At 42.2% G+C, this 11,864-nt stretch overlaps 1 protein-coding gene across 1 annotated transcript in view; it reads right to left on the bottom strand.

Annotated features, from left to right (window-relative positions):
* Window positions 1–5,289, bottom strand: part of cercam (cerebral endothelial cell adhesion molecule) — a 13,922-nt gene extending 8,633 nt beyond the window's left edge. Inside the window, exons 1-6 of the mRNA XM_026942864.3 lie at window positions 4,986–5,289; window positions 3,293–3,403; window positions 2,115–2,232; window positions 1,748–1,882; window positions 812–1,016; window positions 24–143 (exon numbers count right to left, since the gene is read on the bottom strand). Coding sequence (XP_026798665.3) covers window positions 24–143; window positions 812–1,016; window positions 1,748–1,882; window positions 2,115–2,232; window positions 3,293–3,403; window positions 4,986–5,188 — 892 coding nt within the window. The 5' untranslated portion in view covers window positions 5,189–5,289. The remainder of the gene's footprint in view (window positions 1–23; window positions 144–811; window positions 1,017–1,747; window positions 1,883–2,114; window positions 2,233–3,292; window positions 3,404–4,985) is intronic.
* Window positions 5,290–11,864: the final 6,575 nt, after the last annotated feature.

Genomic DNA, 11,864 nt, shown 5'->3' with positions numbered 1-11,864 from the left:
GTATAACCCATCACAGCACTCACTCAAAGCCTCGAGGTAGAGATGGACGAAGTTAATGCGGTCGTCCTCTACGGTCTGGTGCGGTTTCGCGGGAACGTTCAGGTAGCCATAACGTTCTTTATTACACACGTACATCTGTACCTCTGCAGCATCAAAACACACAAGATTTAGTCTCATTAACACACTCAGTGGCATAACATAACATACACCAAAAATATTACACACTGCAGCATCGAAACAACGTTGTGCATTAAGTGTGAAATGCGTGCTGCACAGAACACATACAGCACCATGCATGAGTATTAACCCCTTCATGAGTATTAACCTTCGAACTTTTCTACATTGTGTAGCGTTACAACCTGGAAATGAAGTGGACTTTTTGTACGTTTTGTACGTTTTGTACTCATTGTACGTCACGAATCTATGCAAATTAGTAAGAGTGTAACGATACACTCTGGGCATGATTCGATTCGAATCGATTCACGATACTGGTTTCATGATTCAATTCTCAGAATATTTTGAACAAAATTTGAATGAAGAAAAATGATGACTGAAAAGACTCCTGTTTTAATATCTGAATCATAAACAATGCAAAACAATGTGCAAATAAACATGTAAATAATGTAAATGAGTAAATAAAAAGTATTAAGTATTAAAATGTGTAAAACCATTCTGGACTCAACGCAAAGTGCTCATTATCCCCCTTGTGAAGCATGGTGATGGTAGCATCGTGTTGAGAGTTATCCGAGATCCATGTTGATGTATCATGGCGAAAACTATAGTAATGAATTTTCATGATGGATTTTTGTACCTGAAACTCTGCAGGAGAAGGCAAAGACGATGATGTCGTCGTAGGGCCAGGAGTAATCGGCGTGCGGCGGGTAGAAGGCCAGCTTCTTGGTGCCCTCCTTGCGCAGGTCCAGTAGAATGGTGGAGTGGACCATGGGAACAGGGTAACAGCCTTTCCGGTACCGGTTCCTGGTCGGGAAATATTCGGCTGTGCGACGATAGTAACCCTAAAATACAGCCATAATATATCTAACGAGACGTACCACAGACATCATCGATATAATTTAAGTTAAAGTGGGTGAGATCTACATAGCTGACTGACTGATAGCTAATTTTGTCCCAAGAAAGTGCGCTACCTGACACAAAACTGAATGCTGACCAAAAATATGATGAATTAAAAAAAAAAAACATTTCAAAAACATTTTATTTAAACAATGACACGTCATACTCTTTCTCTGCTTATAGTTCAATTTAATGTTCACAAAACAGGTTAGTTCCTGTTCTCGCTTAGGTTATAGCAGCTATAAACACTCGTTCAATCACCAGCCTCTCTTTTATCTCTCTCCTGAATTTAATAAGAAAAACGCAGCTTGTCATGTTACCGAGAAACCGCAAAGAAGCGTCAACTCCTCTGAAAATGTCAGAAAACTTCAAACAAGTTACAGCTTTACCTCTGACTGTTACACAGCGCTGACACTGGAGACTCCTTCCATAAATGTTAAATAAACATTTATTCTTTTTCTCATTTATTTATTTATTCTCATTTATTAAGAAAACGTCACCATATCAACCATTTTTTAATCTGTTTATGTGGAGTGTGCGCTGTACACATATTAGACCGAGTGCATTAATATAAACCTGCGCTACTGTCAGAGCTGCTGCTATAGAGAATTAATCAACACTTTCTGACCAATCAGAATCCAGAATTCAACACTGTTGTGCTGTAATGGTGTTTTACCTGAGGCGTGATGCCACACCAGTAGTTGGAGTAGGCCGACTGAGAATCCAGCATGGGGGCGATCACTGACTTATTCTCAGCCATGAGGAGGTTCAGAGTGTCCGGGTTGGTCAGGACGTTGTCTGTATCTGCAAACTACAGACCACAAATCACACACACACACACACACACACATAACATAAAATTACCCAACAACTCAGGTAACTGAGCAGAAGTGAGTATGAGAGTCACAGTACTGGAGATTTTATTCAAAATTCAAAGAGACGGTTTCTTTATTGTTTGAGACAGGTTATAGGAAATTAAAAACAGTATGTGTGTGTGTGTGTGTGTGTGTGTGTGAGGCCACAGATGATTAACTTTACCCTACCAGGACATAATCAGCCCAGCGTTTCTTGGCAAAGTTCAGCGCTGCCTGTTTGAGCCTCATGATGTGTTCATAGCGACCGTTACTCCAGTGTTTAGGCCCCATTTCGCCTGCATAAGACCTGCAGAGGGAGAGAAAACACTCACAACCCTCCACTTTATACACCACGGCTGAAGAAACGAGAAAAACACACAAGATGATGTAATTGTTTACCACCGAATAAATACTGAGACTCACACTGAGACACACACTGAGACTCACACTGAGACACACACTGAGACACACTCTGGCAGGTTAAAGCATGTCCACTCATTCCTGAGCTCAGAGAACAGAGCGAGTGAATGTCTGCCTCCCGGGGCAGCTGGGATACGACGCCTCAATCACTGACCCACTCAGACATGTTTTAAAGGAGGCGTGGCCTCTGTGTGTGTCGGTCTCAGTGAAGGAGGCGTGGCCTCTGTGTGTGTCAGTCTCAGTGAAGGAGGCGTGTCCTCTGTGTGTCAGTCTCAGTGAAGGAGGCGTGGCCTCTGTGTGTGTCAGTCTCTGTGAAGGAGGCGTGGCCTCTGTGGCTGTCAGTCTCAGTGAAGGAGGTGTGGTCTCTGTGTGTGTCAGTCTCAGTGAAGGAGGCGTGGCCTCTGTGTGTCAGTCTCTGTGAAGGAGGCGTGTCCTCTGTGTGTCAGTCTCAGTGAAGGAGGCGTGGCCTCTGTGTGTCAGTCTCAGTGAAGGAGGTGTGGACCTCTGTGTCAGTCTCACTGAAGGAGGCGTGGCCTCTGTGTGTGTCAGTCTCAGGGAAGGAGGTGTGGCCTCTGTGTGTCAGTCTCAGTGAAGGAGGTGTGGCCTCTGTGGCAGTCTCAGTGAAGGAGGCGTGGTCTCTGTGTGTGTCAGTCTCAGTGAAGGAGGTGTGGCCTCTGTGTCAGTCTCAGTGAAGGAGGCGTGGCCTCTGTGTGTGTCAGTCTCAGTGAAGGAGGCGTGGCCTCTGTGTGTCAGTCTCAGTGAAGGAGGCGTGGCAACTATTTAAATTGCTTCTCAGTAATATCTAGAGCATTTTCCTTTTTTTCTTTTTACAATATTGGCTAAACTACTCTTTTTTAATATAACCTACTCCACCTTCATAGTCTAAAATCTGATATTTATTTCCTGCATTTGAGAAACAGATGGCAGTGAAAATGAGGAAGCGTTACGTCGGCTTGTCCATGGGCCTCCACTCCACGTAGTGGTAGTACTGCTGCATGACGGTCAGCCATTCCCTCAGGACTGCAGTGGTGTTATCGATGTTGTGGTCTGTCGCCGCCCTGGTGTGGAACAAAGGAAGAACAGATTAGTGTAGCCTGCAGGCTGGCTTTAATATACAGGAGATAGCTTATAATATTAATACTAATTCATTAACTATATATACTCACTACATATAACATAATAGTGCTGCAGAACCTGCAGAAGAAGAAGTGTGGCTCCTTGTGCTTTTGCTGCATTTTACTATGGCTAAAGTATTGGCACCCTTGATGTCTTTCGGCAACAAATTTGTTTACCATAAAACAGCTCCGATATGCCTGGGCTTTTAATTTCTTGGGTAAGGAAAATCAAATTACAAGTTTACTGACTATTGCTTGTCACCGCCCACAATGTGTAGTGAAACTCCTCCCACTTTCACAGATACTGTTATGTGATTGGAAGCAGACAGAGACCCTTGATCTGGGTATGAGCAGCTCTGGATTCAGAATAGTAAATGCACCAAGCTGAACATTAATATCCAGTGGAAGGAAAAACACACTACTAAGTGCAGTTCATACACAAACACAGGGTTTTTTTAGGTATATGTGTCAGTACTCAGAGAAAAATACAGTGCATGATATAATTCCTGATTCCAACGGTCGTTTTCTATCTCCAAGGCTAATACGCAAGTAACACATTTGGTCCCATTTAAAACCAGATCTGGGTGATATGACGATATATTTTTATACAATGATGTTAACATCGTCGGTATCGTCATTGTCAGCGTCGGCGCTTTTATAACTTCACTGAACATTATAACTTCACTGTGACTCGTGGATTATAAGATTGGACATAAAAATTATTTTTTACCAACGGTTACATTTTCTCTCCTTATATTTCCTATTTTATGCTTTATCGTTAGGTTTTTCGATTTGTCTTTATTGAAAATCAACAAATCGTCTGTCATAACAAGCAGCAAACTAAAAATTTGATTGTACAAGACAGATTATGCACAATAAAGTTATTGACTCTTTATCCTTCTGTAAAGATGTAACTGCTCATTATGTGGCTTTACTCATTCTTGGTGTTTTGCTGGGGGGGAAAGAAACATGAAATATTGTGATACACTCTCAGAAATAACTACACCAAACTGTACGCTGTCCTCGTCGCTGAAGTAGACAGCTTAATGTACATAACTGCATTATAAGCATCACTGCTGTAAAAACAAACCCTTAATGGTACCATCTCACCCTTATTTCGGAGAGTGTAATACTGTGTACCGTGATAATGTATCATGTATCGCGATATGATCTTTCTGCCACATCGTGCCCCCCTGATTAAGTGCACAGATGAGGTGGGAATTAATGAGAAGGTCACACCGGGACGCACCGAGTTTGCTCATGGAAAGAGTGTAACTGGAATGTGAATTGAATATGAGCAGCTCAACACAGAGCAAAGTCCTGAAGCCCTGAAACCCTGAAGTCCTGAAGCCCTTGAAGCCCTGAAACTCTGGAACCCTGAATCCCTGAAGCCCTAGAGCCCTGGAACCCAGAAAACCTAAAGCCCTGAAACCCTAACGCCCTGGAGCCCTGAAACTCTGAAACCCTGGGGCCCTGAAGCTCCTGAAGCTCCTGAAGTCCCTGAAGCCCTGGAGCCCAGTCCTACCAGATGGAGATGCGCTCTTTGGGGTAGTTGAGTCTCTCCAGAGCTCCGAGGTAGAAGGGCAGGGAGTGCGCCGCGTTGCGCGCGATGATCGCTATCACCACGGTGGGCGCCTGCATCTCCGACTCCTCCGCGTAGTTCTCCTCCGAAAAGTAACCTTCTGCTCGGGGAAAAAACAGAGAGAAAAGCAACAGCCAGAGCCACATCGTGCCGGAGGTCTTCAGACACAACCCCTCTCTCTATCCGCGTCAGCAATCCTACGCTCCAAGTCTCAAAAACTCCCCCCACTACAACATCCTCCACTCTGAAACCCACCCGTATTCTCACTAACCCCGCCTCCTGTCCTGGGGTGCGTCTGACACCGAACTCACATGCTTCCTATCTCCTGATGAAGCTACTAATCAAGCTGATGCTTTTCGACTGACGAATTGCACATTGTAAACGAATTCTCTGCTCGTGACGTGAGCTCGGCGGTCTCAACGCGACATCATCAGCAGCCGATTGAATCCGGTTTTACGCTGTGCGATTCCAGCGCTCTTTTACGACTATACGAGACGATCCCAATAAAATTCCGTGCGTTAACGCGTGTTCTACGTGTCAGATTATACGAGGTCAGGTTATACGATGAGGATAGCTACTACGTTCTGCCGTACTGTGAGCTCAGCGCCGCAGCACAGCTTTCTAACTCTTCCGCCTGAAAGCATTAAAATCGTTTCACGCTGCAGTAACAGTAAATAAACTCTAGGACCAGAGCGTTCGCATGCTATTTAGCTAGCTACACACGTTTAAACTGTAAATAATCCTGTACTTCTGTCGTGTCCTGTCCTGTTTAAGGTGTGAGGAGACGTTATAGAGACGTTCTGTCTGCTGCTGCAGTTCAGCACACCGCTCTGCTTTCTGTCTTCTTCTCCACTTCTCCATCGCCTCTACTGTGCTTGTAGCTGCTCCGTGAGTTTTACATAATCATATTCCGTCCTCCTATTGGTGGATTTTAGACGAGTGTCATAGTAATCCACCGTAATCCACCAATTATACGTTCTAAGACCAACGATCTCAGCTCACGACCAAAGATGATCCTTTGCGATGTACGACTGAGCGTAAAACCAGGCTGAGTATCGCACGGCGTAAAGCCGCCGTTAGCTGATGTGACACTGAAATGGTCAGTTCTTGTTGAACATCATGTGCTTGGTTCTTATTACATTTCATTTTTAGAGCTTTTAGTGCCAACTTTCTAAGGAAACAACCTGAAATGGATATTCTAGTTTTTTATTTTTATTTTTTTGTGACCCAATCCTCAGCCTTTTGGTTTCTCCTTGTTATTTCCCATCACACTTCACCTCACACACATCAGCATATTTTCATGTTCGTTTTCTTGACATCTGTTCAATTCAATTCAATTCAATTTTATTTGTATAACGCATTTAACAATAACATTGTCACAAAGCAGCTTTACAGAAATAAATGGATTCAAAAAAATAAATTGTAAATGTATAAATTTATCCCTAATGAGCGAGTCAGAGGCGACGGTGGTGAGGAAAAACTCCCTGAGACGATATGAGGAAGGAACATTGAGAGGAACCAGAGTCAGAAGGGAACCCATCCTCATCTGGGTGACACGGGACCGTGCTCTGATCTGTTCATCAGAGTCACTCGATGATGTTGAGGAACTTGCCGAAGTCGATGGATGGAGACATTTGTCCTTTTTTATTGCTGAACTCCTTCGAGTGTCAGGATAGCGAATAAGACTGAAACAGCGTGTACACTCTTCATTTAAATGTGAATCTCAGTAACATCAACAAAATACATCTTCTTAGTTAGAGCGATATTTGTAATATTTGTAATATGAATATTCGTAAATAAAGAGGAGATTGTGAGTGAGTTTCTCTTATGACTCCGTTGGTTTATAAGCCACGAGACCAGGCATGAGGTCACGACCCCTAGTTTAGGTGTAATAATTAAAAGTTACACTTCATGCAGCTTTGTAGGTATAAAAGATGTAGTTCTAGTCTTGAAGTGACAAGGTTCCTGTTCAGTACTTTTTTTTTCTCCCCTGCATGATCCACTTTTCAGTTTCAGACGCACCCAAAGCAGACGCACGTTTCCAATTGGACAGTGTTTGTTTGTGGTGAACTTTAAGCCAATCCTAGCGCAGGAGGCGGGAATTGTCAGAAAACGGGTAGGGAAATTAAAAAACCCCAAAAATTCTCTGGTTTCCTCCGAGGAAAGCCGACGTGTGTGCGGGTTTCATTACGACTTCCGGCTGAGGGCTGAGCAGAGGGAGACGCCTCAGCCAGAAAAACGTGCAAATGTGGCATTTACACACTAAATCCATTAAAAAAAAATCCTGAAATGAAACGAATGAGAAATTATTCTAAAACTAACTCTAAACTTTAAACATTTCACACTTACAAAACTTTTAGTGTTTAAAAAATCCGAGACTCCAAGTTTGTTCCCAGCACAGATTCATTTCATCAATAAATCTCATCATTATAATGCATATGAAACAGATCTGTAGTCATTTATTTCATTTCTTTATTAATGCTAGCTGAACTTTTTATTTAATACAAAAAACATACTAAATTATTATTATTATTATTATTATTATTATTATTATTACTGATAGTTGGATTCAGATTACTGACTTTTATATAATTTATAATAATTAATATAATAATATAATAATTTTATATACAGATTACAACCAGTAATCTGCATATACACTCACTGTCCACTTTAATAGGAACACCTGTACAGCTGCTCATTCATGCAGTTATCTAATCAGCCAATCATGTGACAGCAGCACAATGCATAAACTCCTGCAGATGCAGGTCAAGAGCTTCAATTAATCTTCACATCAAACATCAGAATGAAGAAACGTGTGATCTCTGTGACTTTAACCGTGGCATGGTTGTTGGTGCCAGATGGGTTAGTTTGAGTTTTTCAGAAACTGCTGATCTCCTGCTGGGATTTTCACACACAACAGTCTCTAGAGTTTACACAGACTGGTGCGAAAAGCAAAAAACCTCCTGTGAAACACCTTGTTGGTGAGAGAGATGAGAGGAGAATGACCAGACTGGTCTGAGCTGACAGGAAGTCGATAGTAACTCAAATAATCACTCTTTATATCTGTGATGAGCAGAAAAGCATCTCAGAACACACAACACATCAAACCTTGAGGTGGATGAGCCACAACAGCAGAAGACCACATCAGGTTCCTCTCCTGTCAGCCAAGAACAGGAGTCCGAGGCTCTCATGGGCACAGACTCGCCCACACTGGACAGCTGGAGACTGGAAAAAGACCAGAGGATTTTTTTTATACACTATATAAATTAGATATGATGCAGTAAAGTGAGAAATCCAAACGATCATCTCGAACGATTCCTCGGACCGATCCTACAGTGCGTGTGGTCCGACGTTTCTTCAGTTCTCCATTCACAATTTTAGTTCCTACCTGCAATTAGTTTCCACAAAAACACAAGAGAAATGTCACACCGTGGTTTCATCTTCTCCTGTCATATACAGCCTCTTATTAAATGTGTATAGAGATGATATGAGGAAAAATAAAGCTTGGAAGGAAGTAGCAGAGATCGTTGGTGCTTCTGGTGAGTGTATGTAGCTAGTACAGTTAGCTCGCTTTGCTAATCTAATCTGAGAATGAAGCTAGTATGAAGCCAAGGGTGTAACATGTAACACTGGTTAGAGCATGCTTTAATTTGTGTTTAGGTTGTTAGCTTTAGAAGCTATATATATAGCTATTCCTGTTTCTCACTAGCGTTCTCACTGGAACGCTGAATTAGCCACAGCCACAAGCGACAAACTATAAGCGTCACGAACTTGTCGCTTATTCATTTTGTATGTACACATGCGACACGTAGCTGCGATTTCATAAAAAGCGGGAAGTGACAACTCAACAGCGCAAACAGATTTTCTCAATTCAGTGCAAATTGTGAAGGATGCATTACAGTAACGAACCAAACCTATTGGCCCGAATGATTGGCTCGTAGTAGATTCTTGTAAAATTGTAAATGTGGCTGGAATTTTTAGTTTGGCCATGAAAACATTTACACAACGATGACTGATAAACGATGCCCAACGTGTCAGGCTACATCGTCTCCGCCCATCAGTGGAGAGCGCAGTTAGAGACTAAAGCTACTCTTATGTCCTTCTCTGGGTGGATGGGGTAGAAGAGAGCTGGAACACTGTGCACAGCAATATATACGCTACAGCCAGCAGGTTTACTCTGATAATGTGCTCATGGCAGCTCAGTAAAGTCTGTTTCTCTGGTTTTCAATGAATTACCACAAGAGGGCGGTGTTGAGCTTGAGCAGTCTCAGCCTCCAACTGAGCATCATGTAGCATCTTCTGTGATTAAAACATCTGTGATTTTTTTTTTACTAAAAGAACCAGCAGAAATATTGCTTCTAGTTTAATCTCCAGTCAGTTGGTCATCAGGAGAAGATGTGACTCTGTGTCGGAGATGCAGAAGTGCTGGTGCGTCTTTACTTCACCCAGAGCGCTCACAAAATCTCTACATTGATTCGGTCTCACATTTATCACCGGCTGTCCACTCAGGAAGCTGAACAGAATTGACTAGCGGACATCGGCACTATTGAGAACTAAAGAATGCTGAGACACTAGGAAGGGACAAAGGAAAGAGGAAAAGCACGGCATGGTCTGAATCCGGGGAGAAAACCAAACCAGAGGAACGCTGAAGATGAAGAGATATACAGCTGACAACCAGTTAAACCAATTTCACTTGGCCCCCCGTCACACAATTGAAGCAGGACTGCGCTGGAACCCAGGCCGGGTCAAAGAGGGTGCCATTGTGGCACCTGCTCCCGCCCCTTTAGACACCACCCTGGTCCTGTGAGGGCACTTTCCCAGCAACCCCTGCACACCCACGCTTGAGAGAGTTCATGTGACTCATTGGTAACTTTTCACAGCTGGGTCAAAGGTCAGAGCAGCAGGGCAGCAGGGTGTGGCGGCCCAGTCAGGGCAGACAAGCTGGTCATCCTAACTCAAACATTTATTCAGCGCAGAGCAGAGGGGCCAGGAGGAGAGAGGCGGGGGTACTTTAGAGGGGTCCGAGCACTAGTGGGGGGTCTCAGTGATATAGCTGCTAAAACCACAGCTACAATGGCTGGGGGGTCGTGTCAAAGGAAGATGGTCCAGTGGTCAGCTGCGGCTCCTCTTTTCTTTGGTCAGTCCCAAATCCCTCAGAGGGCGGCAGGGATGCTCTGGGAAACTCTGGAACTGCTTATGGACACATTAATAATCAGCACAGACGTTCTCATGAGCTGTCAATAAGTCACTCCTGCTCCCACGGTCCGTCCAGTTCGAGAAAACTTAATCAGCTGCTCTCATCCTGTACGCAGGGACGAGCAGGATTTCAGATGCGAAATATTATTCTATAGGTTATATCTGATGATCAAAGAAAAATAATCAGTTTGTAACTAGTTAACTAGCAGCCTGTATTTTTGTATTTTTTTAGTAAGTAAACAGCAGATTTTGCTAGCTTGTGGAACAAAATGATTATTTCTGTCATTTTAAAGGAGGATTGAAAGAAATCAGGGTCTCATATTGACACAGAATATTGCAAACAGGACTAACAGTAACTGATTAGTTTCTTTCATGCGATCTGTGTGACTTGCATCACAGCGAATAAGACGTAAGATACGATAAAGACATCTAAATATCTAAATCCTCACCAGTTAAGTAAGGAATAAACCACTGTGCGTGCTGCTGTTGTAGGAAAATAATCAACAACCAGGTCATATGATGAAGTGGCGTTACTGCTGCCGCTCCAGCGATGATCATTTTCCTGTAACAGCACACACATTATTCCTTTTATAACACAGCAATTTGTCAACGATTACAACTTTTAATTTATTAAAGAACATGTCATATTTTTTATCTGTTTAAAGTTAGTTCGTGTTCTCACTTACGTTATAGCAGCTATAAACAGTTGTTCCCTCACCAGAATCACCAGCATCTTATCATGTTACTGAGAAACTGCAAAAGAAGCGTAAACTCCTCAGTCCTGAAGATCACCTCTGACTGTTACAAAGCACTGACACTGGAGACTCCTTCCATAAATGTTATCAGCGATTTGTGCTATAGAAACGATAACGGATTATAATTCGAGTGAGAGCATTCATATAAACCTGTGATTTGCAGCCTCGCTGGTGTCAGAGGTGCTGTTACAGAGGATGAATCAGTGCTATGGAGAGTCTTTATAGATGAATTGACTGGTGACCAGAACGACATCAGCACCTCCACATCCCCTGTGGTCAATAGTGCTGGAGAACTGAAGCACTCAGATAAAATGACCTCGGGAAACGTTTACAAGTGTTTCAGTTTGATTTGTTGGGTCAATAGCATGGATATAAAACAGCAAACCCTCTTTCTATGCATTGAATATATAAAAAAACTAGCATTAATTATTTTAATCAGGGTATGTAGTAAAATATACAGAAAATTCATGAATCATTTTAATGCGGTCAGAGAAGAGCTTGATAAAATATACATATTTATATAAATGTATCATATGTAATAATGTAAACTGTAAACTTTATATTACTTTATATTAAACAGTGAGGTGAAATTCTCACAATATTTCTCTTTTAATCTTAAGAATTCTTACACACTACACACTACCTGATAGATCACAAGATATTTTATGATTATTAATAAGTCCAGAATTATTTAATACAGTCTTCAGCTTAAAATGAATCAGAATGAATCACACCATAAATGTGGAACTAAAATCAGACTGTCTAAATGAAGCTCCAGGTTTGTAGATTATATATAATAAGGTGATGTTATGTATAGCTTTACAGGGTTGCATTTCATAATAAAAGACTTTTGCTCATATTTTTCAGT

The sequence above is a fragment of the Pangasianodon hypophthalmus genome, chromosome 17 (genome assembly GCF_027358585.1).
Source record: "Pangasianodon hypophthalmus isolate fPanHyp1 chromosome 17, fPanHyp1.pri, whole genome shotgun sequence".
In the NCBI taxonomy this organism is placed as follows: domain Eukaryota; kingdom Metazoa; phylum Chordata; class Actinopteri; order Siluriformes; family Pangasiidae; genus Pangasianodon; species Pangasianodon hypophthalmus.
Note: the sequence above shows the minus strand (reverse complement) of the source record. Positions and strands in the feature narration are given on the sequence as shown.